At 36.8% G+C, this 24,236-nt stretch overlaps 1 protein-coding gene across 1 annotated transcript in view; it reads left to right on the top strand.

Annotated features, from left to right (window-relative positions):
* Positions 1 to 24,236, top strand: part of SLC2A13 (solute carrier family 2 member 13) — a 364,441-nt gene that overhangs the window by 76,073 nt on the left and 264,132 nt on the right. The window contains exon 3 of the mRNA XM_001088026.5: positions 11,315 to 11,523. Within this exon, the coding sequence (XP_001088026.2) occupies positions 11,315 to 11,523 (209 nt within the window). The remainder of the gene's footprint in view (positions 1 to 11,314; positions 11,524 to 24,236) is intronic.

Genomic DNA, 24,236 nt, shown 5'->3' with positions numbered 1-24,236 from the left:
AGAATGAAATACCTCGGAATCCAACTTGCAAGGGATGTAAAGGACCTCTTCAAGGAGAACTACAAACCTCTGCTCAGTGAAATAAAAGAGGACACAAACAAATGGAAGAACATACCATGCTCATGGATAGGAAGAATCAATATCGTGAAAATGGCCATACTGCCCAAGGTAATTTATAGATTCAATGCCATCCCCATCAAGCTACCAATGAGTTTCTTCATAGAATTGGAAAAAACAGCTTTAAAGTTCATATGGAACCAAAAAAGAGCCTGCATTGCCAAGACAATCCTAAGTCAAAAGAACAAAGCTATAGGCATCACGCTACCTGACTTCAAACTATACCACAAGGCTACAGTAACCAAAACAGCATGGTACTGGTACCAAAACAGAGATATAGACCAATGGAACAGAACAGAGTCCTCAGAAATAATACCACACATCTACAGCCATCTGATCTTTGACAAACCTGAGAGAAACAAAAATGGGGAAAGGATTCCCAATTTAATAAACGGTGCTGGGAAAATTGGCTAGCCATAAGTAGAAAGCTGAAACTGGATCCTTTCCTTACTCCTTATACGAAAATTAATTCAAGATGGATTAGAGACTTAAATGTTAGACCTAAAACCATAAAAACCCTGGAAGAAAACCTAGGTAATACCATTCACGACATAGGCGTGGGCAAGGACATCATGTCTAAAACACCAAAATCAATGGCAACAAAAGCCAAAATTGACAAATGGGATCTAATTAAACTAAAGAGCTTCTGCACAGCAAAAGAAACTACCATCAGAGTGAACAGGCAACCTACAGAATGGGAGAAAATTTTTGCAATCTACTCATTTGACAAAGGGCTAATATCCAGAACCTACAAAGAACTCAAACAAATTTACAAGAAAAAAACAAACAACCCCATCAAAAAGTGGGCAAAAGATATGAACAGTACATTTCTCAAAAGAAGACATGCATACAGCCAACAGATACATGAAGAAATGCTCATCATCACTGGCCATCAGAGAAAGGCAAATCAAAACCACAATGAGATACCATCTCACACCAGTTAGAATGGCGATCATTAAAAAGTCAGGAAACAACAGGTACTGGAGAGGATGTGGTGAAATAGGAATACTTTTACACTGTTGGTGGGATTGTAAACTAGTTCAACCATTATGGAAAACAGTATGGCGATTCCTCAAGGATCTAGAACTAGAAGTACCATATGACCCAGCCATCCCATTACTGGGTATATACCCAAAGGATTATAAATCATGCTGCTCTAAAGACACATGCACACGTATGTTTATTGCGGCACTATTCACAATAGCAAAGACTTGGAATCAACCCAAATTTCCATCAGTGACAGACAGACTGGATTAAGAAAATGTGGCACATATACACCATGGAATACTATGACTATGCAGCCATAAAAAAGGATGAGTTTGTGTCCTTTGTAGAGACATGGATGCAGCTGGAAACCATCGTTCTCAGCAAACTGTCACAAGAACAGAAAACCAAACACCACATGTTCTCATTCATAGGTGGGAACTGAACAATGAGATCACTTGGACTCGGGAAGGGGAACATCACACACTGGGGCCTATCACGGGGATGGGGGAGGGGGGAAGGATTGCACTGGGAGTTATACCTGATGTAAATGACGAGTTGATGGGTGCTGACGAGTTGATGGGTGCAGCACACCAACATGGCACAAGTACACATATGTAACAAACCTGCACGTTATGCACATGTACCCTAGAACTTAAAGTATAATAATAATAATAAAAATACGTAAAAAAAAAAAGAAAATACATAGCTTAAAAGTGATTACAGTAGAGAAGAGGAAAGGTTTAAAGTCAGTGATCTAAGTTTCATGTTAAGAAGCTAGAAAAATAAGAGCTAATTAAAACCAAACAAAACAAAGAATGAAACAATAAACAGCAGAAGTCAATGTAACAGTTCTTTGAAAAGATTAATAAAATTGATAAACTGGCTATGATTGATTAAACTAATTAAGAAAAAACAGATAAAGTACAAATTATCAATATTAGGAATAAAAGAGGGCATGTCATTTTATGGATATTATGAGGATAATGAAGGAATACTGTGAACAACTTTGTGCCAATAAATTTACCAACTTAGATGGGATGGTCATTTGCTTGACAATCACAACTTACCAAAAATGGACATAAAATGGAAAATTCGAGTATCCCTGTAGTTATTAAAGAAGCTAAATCATGATTAATAAGCTACTTGCAAAGCAAGTTCCAGGCCCATATAGAATTTTTTTTTTTCTTTTTTTGAGACCGGGTCTCACTCACTCTGGCACTTAGGTGCCTGCAGTGCAGTGGCACGATCACAGCTCACTACAGCATCAACCTCCTAGGGTCATGGGATCCTCCCACCTCAACCTCCTGAGTAGCTGGGACCACAGACACATGCAACCACACCTAGCAAATCTTTGTATTTTTTGTAGAGTTGAGGTTTCACCTTGTTGCCTGGGCTGGTTTTGAAATCCTGAGCTTAAGCAATCCACCCACTGCAGCTTCCCAGATTGCTGAGATTATAGGTGTGGGCCACTGCACCCAGCTCCTGGTGAATGCTATAAAATATTTAAGGAAGAAATAGCTTTAATTTTAAACAAAAACTTTAAGAAAATTAAGGTAGAATAAACACTTCCCATTAAGGTTTTTGAAGCTAGCATAATTCTAATACTAGGGCCTGAGTTGTTACAAGAAAAGTAAATTTGAGTCCAATTTCATGAACACAGACCAAAAAGTATCCTTAACAACAAAAAATTAGTAAAACTGAACCAAGCAGTATGAAAAGGAGAATAAATCATGACCCAGGAAGGTTGATTGGTTTAGTATATGGAAAAATAATCCATGCAAGTTACCATATTGAAATTGTTCAAAGGAGGCAAACCTGTATGATCATCTCAGTATATGCAGAGAAAATATTTGAGAGAATAACATTCTTTTATGATAAAACCTTTCAGCAAACCAGAATAGCAAATGACATCCACACAAAAAAAATTGCAGCCAACTTTATTCTCAGCGGTGAAAAAATGATGCTTTCCCTTATGACTGTTTGCTAGGCAAAGATATCCACTATCATCACTTACATTCATTCAACCAGAAAAGTTGATTCTAAAATTTTTATGGAAAAGCAGAGGACCTAAAATTGCTAAACTATCTCGAAGAACAAAGTTGGAGGATTCACTGTCTAATTTCAAGACTTATTATAACACTAAAGTAATCAACACAGTCTGGTAACAGTAGATAAATGAATCAGTGACATAGAAGGAACAACCATATGAATGAATTTTTAAAATATTGTGCTGATTAAAAGAAGCTAGACACAAAACAGTACATTCCCCATGATTGCATATGAAGTTCATCAATGTGCTATGGGGACAGAAGTTTGATCAGTGGTAGTCAATGGGGATTGACTGGAACAGGGGTATAAGAGAACTTCCTCGAATTATGGAAATACTCTCTTTCTTGATTGAGATAATGTTTACAAGGGTGTGCATATTTTCTTAAAATTCAGAATGGTTACACCTTGGATCTCTGCATTTTCTTGTACATAAATTTTACCTAAAAAATAAATTAATTTCAGCCTTATGGTGGATTTCTCTGATATATTCCTGTTCTGCCTTGGCCAGCGAATAATATAAATGTTTCTGCCGGAATGTTTTTCTAATAGCTTCTGTTGGAATAACTGCTCTCCTTACTCCTCCTACACTGGGCCTAAACCCCTATCATGGCAGTTAAAGAATCCTATTTTGTTTGATGATTACTGGAGTGTAGGTTACTTGAAGCAACGGATGTCTGTTGATCATTACTGTTTCTCTATAATCTCTAGCTCAAAGCTTTTCATGGATTCTCAGGGTTTGAGAGAAAAAAAGGATATGTGTATATTTAAGAAGTGTGTACGTTATTTTCAGCAATAGTACTGTGGATTTTGTGCAGGTCTTAATGTATTTTACCATACAGTTTAAAACTACCTAATATTAGTGCAAAATGCCACATTCATTGATTTCAGCAGTATCACATTCTGTCAGAATATATTTTGCTTCTTCCACTATAATCATGACATTTTAAATAACCCTGGCCAAGCCACTTATATGCTGATATTAATTTACTTGGTGGTGTCTTCCCTTAAGCTATGTACACAGAGTTAATATTTTGTTATGTTTACTTACCTGGTAATGATGGTTTGTTTGTTTGCAGTTTACACAGAATCTTTCTTTAGGTAACACAGGAGTTGATCATTTGCGGATCATATATTACCTGCATTTAACGTGAAAGATTCCAGCTGTGCACATTGAAATTTTTGTTATGTACCTTCAGCTGTGGTCTTATGTTTATTCTGTAGCTGCCATCCGATTATCAAGTGTATCAGTCATCAGGGTGCATATTTTACATGGTCCTTGGTGGCAGAGGAAAAGTAACTTTCCAGCCTGGGATCTCAATGTGGCAATGTTTTCTTTTCTGCTAAAATAGACTTGTGAAGCATGAACTAAAATTTAAAAATACGTTACCAAGTAAGTTGCCGTAACATAACTGTAGCAACTGGCTAAATTCAGTGTTATCTGTTTGCATCTAAAACTTTTGCATTAAGTAGAAACATATTACATAAATTGTAACTTATGTTTGGTGACCATGTTATCATGTAAATATCTAGTTATTGATCAATAACGATGACCATTTCTTTTGTAAATCCATGGATCTTTTAGTAAACACATCACTCATGTGATTATTCCTTCAGTATATGAGAAATTCAAAATTCGTCGGAACATTGAACAATGTAGTTGGATAGCTCTGGATGTAGGGCTAAGGGCACAGTGTTCTTGGATGAGGTTGAAGGGGTTTAAGTTATGCTTTTTTAAGGGGAAAATGTTTCACTGTCCTGTTTATCATTGGGAAGTTCCAGCTGGGGGGGGGATGCCATCCCTGGGTAAGTTTATTCATGGTGTTCAGTGATTAGCTTTAGTACTTGGCATTTAACATACATTCAGGAGATGTTTCCTGGGTAAATAACTGAGTAGCAGCTCAGAGAAATCACAAGGCTTAGCTTTCTAAGCAAACACAATACATCTTCATTAGGTAGTGTTTTCAAAGAATCTACTGATTCTAATTGCTAACCCTTTTTATTTTCGGTGAACTATTGCAGGAAAAAAAAGATTTTGAGTTTATTTTATAGTTATTTGTGAAAGGATGCCAACTTGAAGCTATAGAATTTTTAAGAATAAATCATCTTAATATTTATAATATTCCTCTGAGCTATTCAGAATGGGCTAACATGGACACGATTTGTTAATCAATAGCAAAAGTGCAAGCTAGAAGACAGAGTGGAAATAAAACTTAATTGGAATTACAGATACAATTTTTTCATTTCATTTCATTTTTTTTTTTAGTTTAAGACAGCATTGGATGTTATTAGAGAATTTGCTAAAAAGCCTCACTGTACTCAGGATGACATTTCAGAGATTGTCAGTGAGCCAATCTTAGTGTTTTAGAAAGTATCAAGATTATCTGTGACTAAAAGATATGAGGTGGTTATTTTGCTTGGAACCATAGTTTTGACAATATGAAGTTGGGAAACCAGTAAGGAAGTGATAGTTGACCTGTACCTTAATGCTCTCATGGCCTGTTGGGAGGATAATTGGCTAAATGAGTATAGTGTCTGAAAACCTTTCCTGTGCCTCTCAAAGTGAAAAGTGTCTTCTCTTAGTAGAATTCAGCTCCTCAAGGGCTATAAAAACAATTGCATGTTTTTAAAAAATATCATGTATTGTAATAAACTTCCCTTAAGTAGGATAGTTTTTCCATTACAGCTTGACTTCATATTAAAACCACAGATCATATAGATCTTCCACTGTAAGGCATTGGCAACCTTTTCATGTCATTTGTGAATTTAAGGAGAAACAGGAACATAGGGGAGAAGGGAAAGAAACAGAACACAAAAGCAGGACACAATTGTTTACTCCTGTACAGTTTCTTCAGGAGGAGTGAGGCTTGGGGAAACCTTTGGGATGCAGAGATTGAAAAATAAAGAGAAAGCAACTTGCGATCTATCATATTCATCATAGAAAATATTTTCAAAGGATCAAATCCTTTAAAATCTTGCAAACGATTATTTTTGCTCCTAATGATTTTTTAAAATTACCCACCTTCTTGTTATCCAACTTTTTCCTGCATGAAAAGTTTTCTAGTGTATGTTAAAGAAACATTAAATAAAACCTTAGTTTGGCACAGTGTTCAAAATAAGCAGTACAAATTTACCCTTTACACATGAGGTATTTTAACTAGTCAGCTATTTTAACAGTAATGCTCTTACGGAGTTCTGATTTACTAAGGATAGGTGTTGAGAGAATCACAGGATATTCCATTTCCTACTAGCAGTTCTGTGTTATTTAAATCCAGCTTGCAGTTACCCAGCCCAGTGGGTGGTACTGTGTTGGGCACCTGTGCTGGGCACAATTAGGAGTGACAGCTCCCAGCCAGCCAGCTTTGCTTTTGCTTTGTTATTTCTGCAATGTTTTACTGCATTTAACAGAGGTGAGGGAATAATACTTCCAAAGGGAACCTCTGAATTCTTTAAACATGAAGCTAAGGTAAATTAATGCACTTTTTTTTTGTTTGTTCTACCAAATTAATTATCAAGTAATTACTGAACATTTAATATAGCTTGACTTATAGTAAACATTTATTGTATGAGCCAGACTTCCTGGATTTTAACTGTAGTTCTGTTGCATACTAACCATGTATCTTCTTTGTGCCTCATTTCTTTGTCTATAAAGTGGGGATAATAATGGCACTCGCCTCATAGGGTTGTTGTGAAATCATAGGAGTTAATGTTTCTTAACTGTTCTGAACAGTGCTTGGCACACGGTAATTGGTGCTACACATTAGCTATTACTATTGCTATTAGTATTGTTGTTACTAAACAATTACATGTCTATGCTGAGATTGTGCATTCAACTAGATTTTCATATATTTGGAACATAATCATCACACCTCTGGACTGCTAAAGAGTAGATAACATGCTAACTCATGTTGTCAGTTCAGAGAGGAGGTCAATGATCACGAAGTGCAAAAGTCTGTGACTTAAGGAAGCAGATGTTAGAGGATTATTGTCTTGAGTTACATAGGTGAGAGCAGCAGGATTGCTTTAAAACAGGAATGAGAGCGAATGTGCAGTTCAGAGAAGGAGCTGTTTGGTTTGTTGTGAGGCCCCTAGCCATCTGATGGAAGAGACAGCACACTTGCTCAGCTGAGCCATAGCAGGAGGTCTGGCCCCAGGAATGCAGGATCCATGATTCACACAGCTTCAGTCTCTGGAATTGAGAAGGCTTAACCTGAGGTGAAATTGGTGGGATTGTTCTTTATTGATAGCTGGCCTAACGTTGTCATTTGGAAGCGTTCCTCTCCCTTTAAATGGCCTGCTTTGGTCGGAAGGTGCTGGTACTGCTAGCTGTGCCAGAAAATAGTTCATTTCGTAACTGTAAGTTTAGAAAATTTTAAATCCTTAGATGAGTGATCATGATGGTAAAGAACATACTAAAGATTTTTAAAACTCATGAGAGCTTGGCATGTCTGCTCGACTGTGTGTTCGTCTGGTGCGCTTACTTGCCCGCAGAAGATAAATGGCTTTTGCCGTAAGGTGTGGACCTTGGGTGCTTGTTGTTCGTGTTTATCCCGGGTTTTAAAAACATTTAGATCCTTGGTTCTCAGCCACAACTGCACGTTAGCACCACCTGGAGAGCTTTTAATAAAACAGAACTCCCTGGGCCTAGAGCCCAGATCAATTAATCAAAATCCCTGGGGGAGGGTGGGGCCTGGAAACTGGTGGGTTTCACCAGCCTCCTAGGTGATTCTAATGTGAAACCAGGTTTAGAGTACCTGACTTAATTTAGAATAATGAGATCTCTTGTATCAATAGGAGACTACTTGCTTTTCTGGGGGACTGCCTGCCCCAGTATATCACAATACTCTGTCATTCATCTAATTCCTGCTTTCCTTGGATTTAGAGGACTGGTAGTCCTACTACTGCCTTAGTTTGGTTTATAGAGATCCTTCTCTTTTTGTTTCATATTGAAATTTTTATAAGTACCACAGCAACACAGCCTCTTATTTATCTTTCCTGTTCTCCAGTCTGCACATCGTTAGAGGAATGTTTTTCTTAAGAGAGAAATTGGTTAGTTCTACCTGCTGAAAATTTAGTTGGGTGATACAGCCAGAACAAACACGTTACAATGATTTCACTTAATTCCCCCAGCAGTCTTATGAAATAGACACTATTACCTGTGTGTTAAAACGTTAAGTAACTTGGCCGAATGCAGTGGCGCATACCTGTAATCCCAGCACTTTGGGCGGGTGGATCACGAGATCAGGAGTTCGAGACCAGCCTGGCCAATATTTTGAAACCCCGTTTCTACTAAAAATACAAAAATTAGCCAGGCGTGGTGGCATGCACCTGCAGTCCCAGCTACTCAGGAGGCTGAGGTAGGAGAATTGCTTGAACCCAGGAGGCGGAGGTTGCAGTGAGTCGAGACTGCGCCACTACACCCCGGGCTGGGAGACAGAGTGAGACTCCATCTCAATAAATAAATAAATAAAATGGTAAGTAACTTGACCAGGTTCTCGTGGTTTGTATGCCCAGAGCTGAAGTGACACCTACATCTGTTCCTGTGTCCTCTGTCATATAAGCTCTGATCTTGTGTACTGCATTTCTTCAAAGCCATGAAAATTATTCATATCAAAATATTTTCATCATGAAAGTTAATTAAAACAAAATAAGCTTTCCATTTTACTTTTAGAAGTATTAGGATACAAATGTATAAAACGTTTTTTTCTTGACTCATCTCTGGAAAGAAGCTTTAGTATTCTTAAAGATTGGCAGCAGGGTACAAATTCCTTTTCCCCACGTTAGTATAGGCCAACAAAATTGTACATTTCAGATCCAGACTCTTGCACAGATTTCAAAAGGTGGGAAGGCCTATTCTGTCTTCTGTAGCTCACTTAAGAAACATAGGCTGATATATGTCTGTATTTTCCTTTTCTTTTTGTCTTCTCTTTTCTCTTCTCTTCCTTTCTCTTTTTCCTGTTTTAAAAAAACTTGTAAAAATACTGCATCCTGGGATTTAATAGCAAGTAGTAGAGTGCAAAATATTATGTGAGCATCTTGGACCTGAAAATGATTCAGTTTCTGCATTCATTTCAGTGCTTTTTGAAGCATTATCTGCCACTTTTCTATCTTAATAGAAAGATAGGTGTAGATAAATGAAACATAAAGGCTTAGGACTTTTAAAATTTATTTCCTAATCCAGTATATTTAGGGTCTACCTTAAAGAATCACTTTTAAATAATTATCAATATAGTATAAACATTTCTTTGACACAGCTCAGATGGAAGTTTTATTGATTTACAGCAATAAAACACACATTTAAATAACAGATTATATTATGCAAGTTAATATCTTAAGGAGAAGAGGCCAGCAGTACATATTTTTGTGAGCTGATCTCTGTAGCTCTCATCCGAGGACTAGAAGAGAAGGTCCAGTTATGTCTCTAATAATGAATGGTTTGGTTGGAAGGAATTACTGTGCAAGTAAATTTGCAGAGCTAAATGACCCAGAAGAGTTGTCTCCTAAGATATTGTCATGTAAATCCAAAGCACAGTTATTTTCTGGTTAGTTAATGTAGAAAGTTTAGATATACAGGTGCTTATGTATTATTTCATAAAATATGTACTCAGTGCCTACTGTGTGCAAGATGACTAGATGCTATGCTGAATACAAAGTTAAATAATATTAAGCAATTGATTGGGATAGGTAAATAATGTATTATTATACAAGATACAGAGACATAAATTAAGGCTAAAAAACTGTGCGCTCTGTAGATGAGCAGAGGCAGGAGTGACTAAATATTGGTGTAATTATCACAATCCATGGCCTAAAGCATAAAACACCTCTAATAAGATTTAACACTGCAGGCCAACTGATTCATTTAGTCATTCATTCATAAATAGTTTATTTACTTTCCAAATCCTGGTTAATTTTTCTGTTTCCATGTGTAGTTTTAGTTTTTGTAGTTTGTAGTAGAAGGTATTCTTACTACCCATGTAATGATCATATTTTTTCTTCTACTGGTTTTTTAATTAAAATGAAATTGCATGGAAAATAGCAGACTTATTTTGTGAAATTTATCTCTGGAACCTTTAAGACTACTATACTTTTAGTTTAGCACAGCTTAAAAGGTAGAATAGCTTTGAAAAATATATTGAGCCAGGTGACTTCCATGACTTATGCATATCAGTGTGGTTTGTTTTGAAGTGGAATTGGCCTGCTGAGCTCTATTGTTAGGAATCTACCCTGGAACATACCTAGAGAAGTTGGATTAACAGAAAACATCCCGGTATCCTAGATGCATGGAGTTTCCACTTGAAAGACAGCTTTAAAGTTTATCTAATTCAACCCCTTTGGTTCAAAAAGATGGAGGCTTTAGAGATGTTAGGAAATCAGTCTGGTGATTATAATTTGGAGAGGTCTTTGATGTTGATAAACTCATTACTATTTTTGTTATTTCTTGGATGGAGTTAAAATGATATTGTTATTTGCTATTTAGAATTTTGCCAACCATTAAGAATAGATATTTAAAGAGATAACAGATAACTTACAACAATATGAGCAGATTTTTATATTTGTCATCATTTTTATTAGGATTATTAGTTTCTGACTCCATCTTTTTTTTTCCTGTGGGCGCCCATTCCTCAGTTGATGATGATGAACATGATGCTTGATGGCAAAATGAAATAGGAAAATTGTAGAAACAAAATTATAACTAATGATTCACAAGTCAGAAATAACTGTAAAGAAACACGTTTGAGCACTTATTTTAATGAAAAGTGTGCCTTTTAAGCAGATATCAGAAAGTTTTATCATAGCCCCATTTTATATTGTAAAATACAAAATTACATATGTTAACCTTACATAGGAATGGTGATTATGATGTTTTGCTTAATATGTTTGGTTTAGAATGTGTATACGTAATTATTGTAACTTTTGCTCATTCTTTTTCAATGTAATTTGTGGGAAAGATAGAGAAATAATTAGATTTTTATCATTTTAAAATTTTCAATACAGCACAAAAATGTCCTTTTTTCCTAGTGGCAGACAGACACACAAACACACAAATAATTCTGGCTAACTTTGCATTAAATATTATTGTTATCAACACAACACAAAAGTATGTGGTGAGCACATGATGGTAAGAGCAAATTTTACAGTAAATGTGGATTTTTTTTTCTTGCAGGTACATGTTGGGACTTGCAGCAATTCCGGCAGTTATACAGTTTTTTGGCTTTCTCTTTTTGCCTGAGAGCCCTCGATGGCTTATTCAGAAAGGACAGACTCAGAAGGCCCGCAGAATTTTATCTCAGATGCGTGGTAACCAGACCATTGATGAGGAATATGATAGCATCAAAAACAACATTGAAGAGGAGGAAAAAGAGGTCGGCTCAGGTATATAGATTTTATACTTATATGAATTTAAAAACTATACAATGGTCTTATTTATTTGTCATTATTGTGTGTGTGTATATATAACATATTTTTTAATATATGGATATTTATGTATATCCATATATTATTTATGTATAAATATCCATATATAAAATTATATATGTATTATTGACCTTCCATATTAATTTAAGAACTATTTGAACTGTTTTCAAAATAATCATTGTAAAAAATTAAATGCTTTGCTTACAATGTGTTGCATTAATTTTCATACTAATTTTTATAAAGCATATGAGTACCTCATGTACTAGTTTAGGAATAAGTTTGTGTTTCCCTATTTTCATTAAAATATTTAATTCATTGTCGATTCTGAAATTCACCATGTCAGAAAACCAAGAAAAGAAAAGTCTCTTGTTAATTTATTTTGATGAATTTATTATTGAAAAAGATTTCACATAAAGATTTACCAAACAATTCTGAGGCAGGATCTATAACCTTGACAGCCTGATTTGGGTAAGTGATGTGTAGCGTGTAAGCGATGGGAAAAGGTAGACATTTCACAATGCGGTTTTTCGACAATAAGAGTTAGCCTGCTCACTTTACATTTCCCAAATTGGTCTTATTTTCTCTTGTGCTTGCTTTTGCCTCTACGTTAATTGTTAGCTCAAGGGGAGAGGCAGATTAATATTAGTCAAATTATTTTTCACACCTGAGAAAATGCCAAGCACACCCACTCCTTTGTTGATACATGTCATACACAGGTGTTAGAAGGTCTGTCCAGTCTACTTTCTCCTATGATTTTTTGTGGATCTGACCATTGTTGCCTTTCTGAAACAACAGAATGAGCACTCTGAAGAAGCTGGTCTCTGTGTTAGCCACACATGGCTTGATTTAACTTTATGTACCTGTAGCATGATAGCATGATGCTGTCACTTTGTTACTCAGATCAAAGCCTCAACAAACTAACAGTGAGCCAATTCTATGTGAAGTTCATTTTTTTAACACTTTTTGAGCATCTGCCAGGTGTCCAGCAATGTCAGCATTTCTAGAATAACATATTAGTGCAAAGGTTAAGGAGAATTTTGCTTTCACAAAATGTTTTACTGAGTTCAACATTGTGTTCATTAAAAATATTGTCTTAAAATGTCTATTTAAATGACAACTTATTTTATGCTACTGTCTAAATTCCTCTTCTCAGTAACTCAAATGAAATATGATTTTTTTTTTTTTTTTTTTTTTGAGATGAAGTCTCACTCTATAGCCCAGACTGGAGTGCAGTGGCACGATCTTGTCTCACTGCAACCTCTGCCTCCCGAGTTCAAGTGATTCTCCTTCCTCAGCCTCCCGAGTAGTTGGGATTACAGGCATGGGCCATCACACCCAGCTAAGTTCAGTACTTTTTGTAGAGATGAGGTTTCACCATATTGGTCAGGCTGGTCTTGAACTCCTGACCTCAGGTGATCTGCCCACCTTGGCCTCCCAAAGTACTGGGATTACAGGCGTGAGCCACTGCACCTGGCCATGAATTTGTTTTAATTGTAGTAATTCCTACATTTGAAACTCATGTACAAATAATGTGTGAGTGGAAAAACTTTTCAGAGTGAGAGAACAATTGTTAAATACTATTTACAGCCTGTATTTTTATTAATTTATATAAAGGATAAGACAATTTAATTTTAAAAGCCTTCTTGTTTAGGGATATGGATATCATTGATTTTATTACAAAGCATTAAGGATATAGCTTCATTTTGACTGCTAAAAAATATGTCTGACTACTCTAGCCATGCAGTGTTGACAGTGTATCCTATTTGAGTTTTATACATATTCAGAATATATAACCAAATGAATTTTTAAAGAAATCTGGGGTACATAGGGTTGCAATTATCAACATCTGCTTTAGTTTTTATCAGAAGTCTTTGGGAGCTAAATAGGGCTCCTTTTCTTGCATATAGATAAAATAATTCCCTATTTCCCAGTTTTGTTTTACATTCACATTTGGCACAGGTTTTTAAAAATACTCTAATGTTATTCACTGGATCCTAATAACATTTGCTCATGCTTGAGTAAATATTCTAAACTTTGGAACTAATAGAATTATTAACTTACCCGTTTCTGGATTTTTATTATTTGAAGTAATATCATCTTGCTTAATTTAAAGCTAATCTTATGTTCTTTTTAAAAAGTACACAGTTAAGAGCACTATGGCATGAATGCATTCAGACAGATTTGCCAGATTACATGGCACCAGTGATTGGGGACCTGATTTTTTATGATTAAGAAACTTGACCACAGTAAAACGTGGTCTGCAGAACTGTGAATTGTATATCGGTATTGTGATGTTCAGGAGCAAGACTCTGGGTCAGTTTAATTGGAAAATAGAGACCAATGCAGGGACTTAATGTTAACAAACTGGTATAGTCTTGTCCCTCCATCATGCTTCATTCAAGAACGGTAGGCTAGCGGAACAAATGCACATAAAGAAACGGCTAACTTCAAAGTAATAAAAATGCACTGGCGCAGAAAAGATGTGGTGCAGAAAAGCCATTGTGTTGGAGGGGTAGAGAATGGCCTGTTAATCTGTCCATGGATCCTGAGAATTTTGATCCACATCATCAAGCCTGGGAACTGTGGGCAGTAGAGTGCAGCTGCCTGAAGGGAACCTTGATGTAGGTACCACAAATTATCCCGATATTCCAGGAATTTCGAAAGATGTTGTTTGAGACACCCTGTTTCTTATAAGGAGGAATGTTTTATTAAATATGATGGCTTAGATACCTGTTCTCATTGAGCTTACTATAAGTAGGTCTGATTCCAGATCAGTAAACCATGTCTTGTCTAGCAGTTCCCCAGGGGATTTATGACTTGTGACTGTTATGACACTTGCATATGTGATCCTTCTCTTTTCATAGGAATTTTTTTTTTCTTGTTCACTTGAATTTAAACTTGACCTCTTTGAGGAAAATAGGCCTAGATACTGAATTTCAGCATAATGACACTGCAGTCAAATACTCATTGAAGTGTATATTGGCTATATTAATTTATTTTTTGGATGTGTGAGATTGTCAGTGTATAGAGCATTTCTCTTGGTTTAAAACCACACTTTATATAGTAGATATGGCAGTTACTCTGGCCATGTCAACAGCAAAGTTGAGGCTTCCAGGCCATACCGTGGAATAAGGTTGGAGTGCAGTAGAATCTCATCTCTTCTGCTCATGGCATCGAGGTCAGACTCTTTTGCATGACATACAATGTGTGTTTTTTTCCACTGTAGTTGGCAAAACAACAACAAAAAGGCAGTATGGGAAAAGAAGCAAACATTTGGTTTTCACGTGTGCTCAGCATTGTTTATACATCCTTTAGGAATAATAAAGTAAGACTAACAGAAACAACAGCTTGGTTTGGAGAGCTCACTGGAGTGGGAGACAGGGAGATGGAAGAATATCACTGGCTGTGTCTCAAACTTGCCATCTTAAATGAATCTCGGGAGAGTTGCCGCACCTCAGTTTCTTTTTAGGTTTGTAAGAAAAGCCAGATTATAATAGCTCCGAGGTCTGTTTTTTTTTTTAGGGTTTTGAAAGTCTGTGAGAAGTGCCCCCTCTTTATTTCTAAATGCTGTGCGGCAGTATTTCTTTCAAAAGTATTTATTGAGTGACATGCATCAGAGGTGGGGATGTGGCAGTAAATAAGACTGACAACATTCTGGTCCATTCTCATTGGATGAGGCACACAAATAATAAATGAAAGAGCAATTCACTACCAGATAAGTACAAATTATGGTAATTGCTTTGAAAAAAATGAACAGAATAATAAAATGCTTATAGAGGGAATGAAAAGGGGTACTTTACATGGGATGGTTAGGGAAGCCTCTCTGAAGAGATGAACTTGAAGGGTGAAAAGGAATCAGCAATACAGAGAACTGGAGGGAAGACTGTACCAGAGAGAGGAAACAGCAGATGCAAAATTCTGTTTTATTAAGTGGGCCAGATTGATTTTTGCAAGTTTTGATCATGGCTATAAAGTGTACATGTACCAGATTTCTAAGATACTGCAGTAAGAACTAACTATACATCTTTTTTCTCAGGTTCCCAAGCCTAAGTGTTAAATTAGTAGGGACACAATTACTGTTTTCAGAATTGAAAGCAAATTTAAATACAAAGTAACATTAATATGATTTCCATCGTTTTGGGGTATGTCTGGTTTGTTTTCCTAGTTTATGTCATATTGCATAGATGTGTAATAGAGTCATGGCCTGTATTATCAACAGATACAGAATCCAGTAGGTAATTACTTAAGCAATGATTGACAAACTTTTCTGCTTAGCTTCGAAGTTGAGTGAAGAGAGGCAGGCCCTTTGGGGCCTAGTTATAACAGGAGGCAGCTGTGGTAAGCTCAAATATATTTGAATTTTTCTGCTTTATCCTAGACATTAACCAAAGTTTGCATTCCGTTCTATAATGTAACTGTTTTACTTGACTCTAAACATGCTTTTTCTAAATAGTTCCAGTGTTTGTTCATTGGTTTCATGGAACCCATCACTCTGTCATTTATATCCCTGGGATATGTATCCCTCAGTTTGACAGACATGTACTGAAAAAGTTTGGAGTTTCTCTCTTGGGCAAATTCATTAGAGATGGTATTAAAAGTAGGGTCTGTCCATGTCACTAGAGATGAGAGGTAGTCTCTTAAATTGCTGGGCATATAGAAGGCAAAGAGTCTTTGTTAGGAGCGTTAGCTCCTGAAAGTTAAAAATTGTCTCCCATGACAAAGGAAGTAAAACGAACCAACAGAAGACACAATTCTTCTGAAGGCAGTCTTAGGGAACAATCCAGAAATAAGAAGTGTGTTTTCATGTGCTTTATATAACCTTGTTTGATAGCGCTTATTTGACTTCTTTAGTTTCTTATCCTGTACCAGCAAACAAGTGTACCCTGGGAGGAGGTGAAAGGAAAGCAAAGGCTGTTGCTGCCATGCCGTGTCAGAAGGGGCTCCCTGGCCCCGCTGCAGGAACCCTTCAGGCACAGCTTCTGGGAGGTCTTAGATAAGGCACCATCTCTGTCGTCCTCCTCTCCACTCTGAAGTGGTGGTACTAAGGCAGGATCATTGTGGTGCTAAGGCCACGGATCATTGGAAGGAAAGCATGAACGACGAAAGCATGAACAACAAAAGCTTTCTCTAGAGAAACATACAGATGGTGGTGTTAGAACTACTGCAAAAAGCTAGGGAAATAAAAAAGCAGTATGTTTAGGGAGAATGAGGTTATTAGGACAGCATCAGTGCAATGACAGATTGAGTAAAGGAAGGAAGGCAAGGGAGACACTGACTGCATGCCTTAGGGCAGCAAAGAGCAGCCTTTTATAAATCTGTTTATAGCATGAGTTCAATCCAAGGAGCTTAAAAATGGTCATGGGCTTTTTTTTTTTTTTTTTTTTTTTTTTTTTTTTTTTTTTTTTGAGACAGAGTCTTGTACTGTCATCCAGGCTAGAGTGCAGTGGCACAATTTTGGCTCTTTGCAACCTCTGCCTCCCGGGTTCAAGTGAGTCCCCTGCCTCCTCCCCAGTAGCTGGGACTACAGGCATGCACCACCATGGCCAGCTACTTTTTTGTATGTCCAGTAGAGACGGGGTTTCACCGTGTTGGCCAGGCTGGCCTCGAACTCCTGACCTCAAGTGATCTGCCTGCCTTGGCCTCCCAAAGTGCTAGGATTACAGGCATGAGCCACCACACCTGGCCTTAAAAATTGTTTTACAGTTAATATTACCTAGATCATCTAGATCATGTACTTTCAAAATGGACTTATTAAATAGAAGAATGCCAGCCAGGATATTGGCCCTACCTTTGGTCTGTAAAATCTCAACATTTAGTCATATAGGAGAAGTAGCAACTCATGGGCACTAGGTAATGTTTCAGATTGGAATTAGATGCAGGCCCACTAGGTGCTAGTCACTGTAATAGGGTATTCAGGTTACCTGTGTGATATATAATCTATGTGAAAACATGCAAGCCAGCAAGATTTCCATTATTTAATTTTATCAACTAATGAGCTCAGGAATCTGGGTGAACATCGGCTTTGCCTTTGACAAAGAGTTGATCTCTAGCCTGGAAAGCAAGAGTATTGTAGGAAAGAGAACTTATTCAAGAGCTTCCTGTGAGTTCATTTTAAAACATGATTTGATTTACTTCCAGTTCTTTGGGGGTCATGTCTGTCATGTATAGGAAGGGACAGCTACATCTTCCTCTTTTTTTTCGTCTAGTAATTTTGCAATTTGGTCATGAAGTCTTACCTTCTCGTAAGTCATTTTCTTTTTCTGTGAATTGATATTGACTGTGACCCTTTCAGCAAATCATATTCTGCAGAGAGGTCAGAGGGGGTAAATATTTATTGTATTTTGATAGAAATTCTTCTGTGCGTTTCTTTAGAAATCCAGTTTCAGCATAATGACAATGCAGTCAAATACTCACTGCAATTGACATCTGCTGCACTTAGAGGAAAGTAGTCATTCTCCCTAATATATTTGGTAGTTTGCTTTTATTTTTTTCATTTGGTAATAGTACAGTGTTACCTGACCCAAAACAATGCATGTATGTCATTTACTAGGTGAACTTTAAATAGATATTGATAAATTGTTCTTGGTAAGATGACCTGCCATTTTCTGAATATTGGCAAAGAAAACATTTCTATATCCAATATTCTAGAGATTGTTGTAAAATTTCAAAAATTGTCAAAGTATTAGGCTGGTAAACAGATTAAAACAAAAGGTCAGATAAAAAGCTGCTTTAATTCTCAATTCTTGTGTTAAGCTGTAAGCTGAAGGACTATTAAAACAATATGCAACTCTGTTCAGTTTTTAGTAAAACTTATTTTCTTAGGCATGCTGACTTAAAAGAAACATTATTTCATTAAATATGGCTTTAAATAAAGGTTGTTATCAATTTTCTAAACCCCAGAGAACTTTTAAAATCTTATGTAGAATCGGAATCATTCTTGGATTTTACATTAAAATGTCATTAACTGTTCTGTTGTTACATGAGGATAAAGAACAGCACAGAGATTTGCCACTCAGCATACTCACTGGAGAAGAAAACATTTTTCAGATTACTTGTAGGCTTTTAAGTCATTTTCCTTGATTTATATTGAAAATCCAGATTGTCTTAGTAAGTAGATAGGTAATACTTCAAAGCTATATTTTTGTTTTCTTGCTAAGATGTACTTAAATCCATGTCTCATAAAAAAGATTCATGCAGAAAGAACTGTGACTTTGTCAAATCTCTCTTTTTTCCCCACTCACTGTGAGGTTCACACTATATTTTACTGCTCTGTATTTAATACAATTAAATGGAATGAAAAAAAAAAAAACCCACAAGGTAGACATTTGAAAATGAATGTAATTCATGGTTGCTGCTCAGGGTAGCTCACTTCCAACTTAACTTGAAATCCATCATTCAGTATAGGTGACAGTCTGCTTTGTAAATAAAACCATGATCTGGAGACATTTTTTCTTCAAGATACAGCAAATTACTATGCCCTTTAAAGGTTACCTGATCTTTGTAGGAGGTTACAAGAAGGTCGTGAAGAAAACCGATTTTTTTTTCCACCTCAGAGGGGAAGGCACAGGAGCCATTCTTTAGTGTTGGGATAAGAAGACAATTCCATGGATAGTCTCTAGAATCAGAATATCAGTGGCCCTGTGTATTAATCTATTTTCACACTGCGATAACTACTCAAGACTGGGTAATTTATAAAGTAAGAGGTTTAATTGACTCACAATTCTGCATGGCTGGGAAGGTCTCAGGAAATTTAGAATCGTAGTGGAAGGTGAAGGGGAAGAAGGGCACGTCTCACATGGCGGCAGGAGAAAGACAGTAAAGAAAGCCACACAGTTTTAAACCGTCAGAGCTCGTGAGAACTCACTCGCTATCATGAGAACCCCATGAGGGAGCCGCCTCCGTGATCTGATCACCTCTCACCAGGTCCCTCCCTTGACACCTGGGGATTACAACTCGACATGAAATTTGGGTGGAGACACAGAACCAAACCACATTACCATGTCATGCACTCTCTGAAGAAACTTGCCTATTCTCAAATGTCAGCAGAGATCTTCTCAGAGTTTCTCAAAAATCAAAGAAACCTCATTTTTTCCCTCATATCTTGAGTTGGATTTGTATTGGGGAACTAGAGTGGTCAAATGCCATTAATTTTCTCCTCTTGTTACTGCTCTGCCTAGGTCCCTCTAAACCCTCTGGTACTGAGCAGTATTTTTAATCAGTATCTTATTGAATACCTTGCTTTAGATGCACATTTCAATTAACTCACTTATTAACACCTATTATTTCTTGAAACATTGAGCCTTCAATAAGGAGGTGTGTCCTTGGCAGGATATAGTGAGGAGAAAATTATTAGGTTTATTGAGCTAGAACTATAATCAATTGCTGTGTAAGTGTCTCACATTTTTCAATACAATTTTTCCCCTGGATTTTTCAAGGTACTTCCTTGAAAATGACTCCCACTGCACATCTCTTAGAATAAAATAAACCTTCAAGATAATTTTTGAGAGAAAACCAAGCCCGGTAAATGTTCTTTCCTAAAGGGGAGGGGCAACTAGTGTGAAAATACTAGTAACAATTTCTTTTTCCTGAATGCCCATTTCTATAAATGTTACATGCACATCTATAGAAATACATTCTCCCTTTCTCTTTTCTCTCTCATTCTTAAAACAGTCCTAAAACAGACATTATAATCCACGTTGTACTGAGGAAATGGAGTGCTGGCAAGGGCAAACAGCTAGGAAGCGAAGGAGGCGGGATCTGGGCCCCAGCTGCTACCACTCCAGTTTCTCCCTGTTCTGCTCTGCAGACTGCATCTCATGCCACAACATCTGTGCCATGCAGTTGGGATGTAAATATTAGGGGAAAAAAAAGAAATTAGGCATTGTCCTTGCTCTTAAAGAGCTTAGAACCTAACAATCAAATGTCCTTAAGAATGTCCTTTTCTAAAAGGAAAGCATTCAAACAGCTATAAAAAATGGGAAAAAGACAATGAACTTCAAAATCAGTTGGCAAAATAGTTCAGTTGCTTGCACCTTGAGCCTGTATTTCCCATCTCTTTTCTCTTCTCGGTTGTTGCTGCCATTGCCTGGGCAAGGTCTCTGGTGCTTATTCTCTCTGCCTGAGAACAGTGTCAGCCATTCTTGTTTCTAGTAACTTCCCTCTCCATCCTTTCCCCATACCCTCCAAAATTATCATTGCAACACACAGACAGGATCATGTCCCTCTCCTCTTCAGAAACATGTTCCTTAACTTATTATTAAACTTCCTTTACAATCTCATTTGAATGTATCTTTCCAGGTTTATTTCAGTAGTGCCTAGACTCCATCGTCAGACCAAGAGAGCAAGCAAGAAGCACTCAACATTACCAAGTGCCTCCTGACTCTCAGGGTGAGAAGGAAATGGTGTGGGTGGGATCTGAGGAGGTGAGGTGGAGTTGGGAGACACCCTGAGATTGTTCACATCCCCTGACCTTCACTGTTTACTCCAATCAGTGAACCCTGCAAAAAAGATGCAATTATTGCCTCACAAAAAGAATTATATGAAATTTGAAAAGCAGTAACATATTAGGAGTCTTCTCTGGGCTAAGGAGGCTTTTTCATATTAGTCTCCATTAGCAAAATTTAACACAGTTTATTGTTCAGTTGACAAAAAGTCTGAACCAGAAGTGCTTAAGCATTTCTTCCTGCTTAGTCCAATAGATGCTGGTGTTATTTTAATTGTGTTGCACAAGAATAGAAAGTCTACAAATTAGGAAAAATCATATTTCACCCAAAAGAAAGAACTATTGAGAAAGTAGAATGGTGATCTTTTAACTATACTTGAATATAATTTCGAGTTTGGAGGCTGTTCTCTGTGTTGAGGATTAGGCATTAATTTTGATGCATTATCCTAGGAGTTGTCAAACTTTTTCTGTAAAGGGCCAGATAGTAATACTTGGCTTTTTGGCCAGTGGTCTTCATTGTAACTACTTGTCTCTGCTGTTACAGCACACAACCACAGAAAATATATTTTAAAAATGAGTGTGGATTTGTTCCAGTAAAGTGTGAAGCTTATTATTTTGTGCTTGTTATGTTATGTTTTGTTATTTATAAAAGCAGCTGACCAGATTTGACCCATGAGCTATAGTTTGCCAGTTCCTTCTTTAACCATTAAGTATGTCTGTTTTTATCAGTTTCCTCAGTTTGTATTCTTTGGACTAATTTGAGGATGCTATTCACATTCTTTCTTTTCTTTTTTCTTTTTTTAAAATATGTGCATTGAAGGTATTTCTTCAATGAGGTATTTCTTCATTGAGGTATTTCCTAGTGGGTTTGGCTTCTGTGCAGAAGGTAAAGTTGTCAATGTTTGTGTCCATGTGTAAGTGTGCACAGGGCGTCTAGTAACAGAGGAACCTCTAAAGAAATATTGCAGGGAAGCCTCTATAATGGTAGCAACATACTTTTATGAGACCACTGCTCAGAGCACATGGCTTCTTCAACGCCCAGCCACAGTCACTTCTTCATATGTCACAGTCCCACAGGTCCATCTCAGCACATGATGTCACATTTGATCTAATGGGGCACCAAAAGAGGCCTAGTTTCTATGTTGAGAGTTGAGTCTCTCATCATCTGAGACTGGAGCCAGCTGCACTGTCAAAATGGCTTGACGCAGCAACAGAAATCTTAGCTCCCTTGCCTTGAATTACAGTCAAAGTAAGATGATACCTTTTGTGAACGTTAAAATGTACCAAACAATTAAGGAGATGATTTTATTCAGGCTCTTGCAATAGAGAGAAGGTTCATTAATGAGGAAATCCTTAAAGAAGAGGGAGAAATTCTGGGATTTTATAGAGCAGGTAAACGGGAGTCAAAAGGAAGGTTGGAAGTAATCTTATGTTGGAGTATGAGAGGGCAGAGTGCCTTCCTTCTCTCGACTCCCTGGGAACCTTTGTGATACGTGTCTGGAGCGGTCAGCATTATATTTGTCTCCACTAGCAACTTAGCCTTACTTATCTTTGTATCCTCACTGCCAGATACAGTCATTGCCTGACGTTAGCAAGGCACTTCATAAATGTTTGTCTGACTTTCCGTTTATGTGAGATGAGTGGATGGTGATGTCTGTTCTTTGACTCCTGAGATTTGGAGGAGGAAATGGAGTTCTTACAGTATGTAGACTCCTTCCCTCTATGCTACTTAGTCATCCTGACACCCTGGGGAAGTGTGGTTGGTGAGAAGGAGACGTAAGTCAGTGCAAAATGACTATTTGTTGAATGTCCCTATTTACAAAGGCAGATGTATATGTCTAGAAACTCATTGTAGACTTTTAGCAAAACTGTTTGGAATTTATGTGTATATCAGAAGTTATTAGTATTTTCTTCTAGTTGCTGACATGTTGGGCCCATTGAAAAAACTTATTTTTTGATATGAAGTATTTATAAGTATAATGAAATTTCAAATATGAAAGTTATAAAATCTCGTGTGATTTGAAGCAGACCCTTGTTACTGTCTGAATTTAGGAAATAACCCTTACTAATTAATGAGCTAGGTTTTATTTATAACTCTAGAGAATAGATTATAATTCAGACTAGGCCCTTATTATAGGTATGTACACTTCAAGATGTGATGGAATTTCTCTCTACTGTGAAAGATGAGCCTATGAAATTCAAATATATTTTCACTAGCTGTTACTACAGTGGCTTCAGCACTTTTAAGACAACAATTGTCTTGACCATAGACTTGTAGTCAGAATCTTAGATGTGAAATTTGGTGTTTGGTTTGTTTCTGCTACTCTCATTAGCTAGTTTATATTTATATACACTGACTTTGAGAAGTAATTGGAAACTCATAGTTCTCAAAAATGTTCTGTGAAAACTGTTTTAATTTTACTTTCTGAAACAGCTTATCAGGGTTTCTGTTCATTTCACAAGAATTACTGAAACACAGTAACACAGTTGGCATCATTTATGTAATAATTTTGTAGATTTTTCTATCTTATGCTTAATAATGGTCTTCTGGATATTCAAATTTCAAGAGTTGTGTTTTTTTTGGGGGGGTTTAGTATGTTTTCAAATTATAAGTTCTTTATTATTCTATGGAATCATGGCTGTAGCTGCATAACTGTGTAGCTGACATTTGTGGCAGCAAAGAGGAATAATATCATTTAAAGTTTTATTGCTCTTAAAGAGCAAAGTTTGAAAAGCAATCATATGACTTTTCTGATTTTATCTGTTAGCATTTTTTTGAAAAGTAATAAAAGAGCATTATTCTTTTTTGAATATTTATGATGTGTCATGTACTGTGTGTCACACTTCACATGGTATTATTGTATCTTTTAATTTGTAACAATCCTGTGTGAAATCATTTTTATTATCATTATTATTATTATACTCTTTTAGAGATGAGAAAAACCTCAAGTAAACTGCATAGATCTCCTTGGCTTCTAAGTGGCCAAATTTAGAATTCCAACCCATCTGCCTTTATATGTTGCTGGACAACAGCAAAATGTCTGCTTTCATGGACATACATGCTGATGAAGGGACACAGACAATAAAGGAATATGTAACACACCAAGAAGCGATGAGTGTGATGGGGAAAGATCAAGTGCAATGGAGGAGGCAGAGTGTTGGAAGCCTGGGTTAGAAAGGTGAGTTACGGCCCTTTTCATGAGGTGCCCTCTGAGACTGGAGGAAGTGA

Source organism: Macaca mulatta, chromosome 11, assembly GCF_049350105.2.
Source record: "Macaca mulatta isolate MMU2019108-1 chromosome 11, T2T-MMU8v2.0, whole genome shotgun sequence".
Lineage (NCBI taxonomy): Eukaryota > Metazoa > Chordata > Mammalia > Primates > Cercopithecidae > Macaca > Macaca mulatta.
The sequence above is the reverse complement of the archived record's forward strand: the minus strand, read 5'-3'. Positions and strand labels throughout refer to the sequence as shown.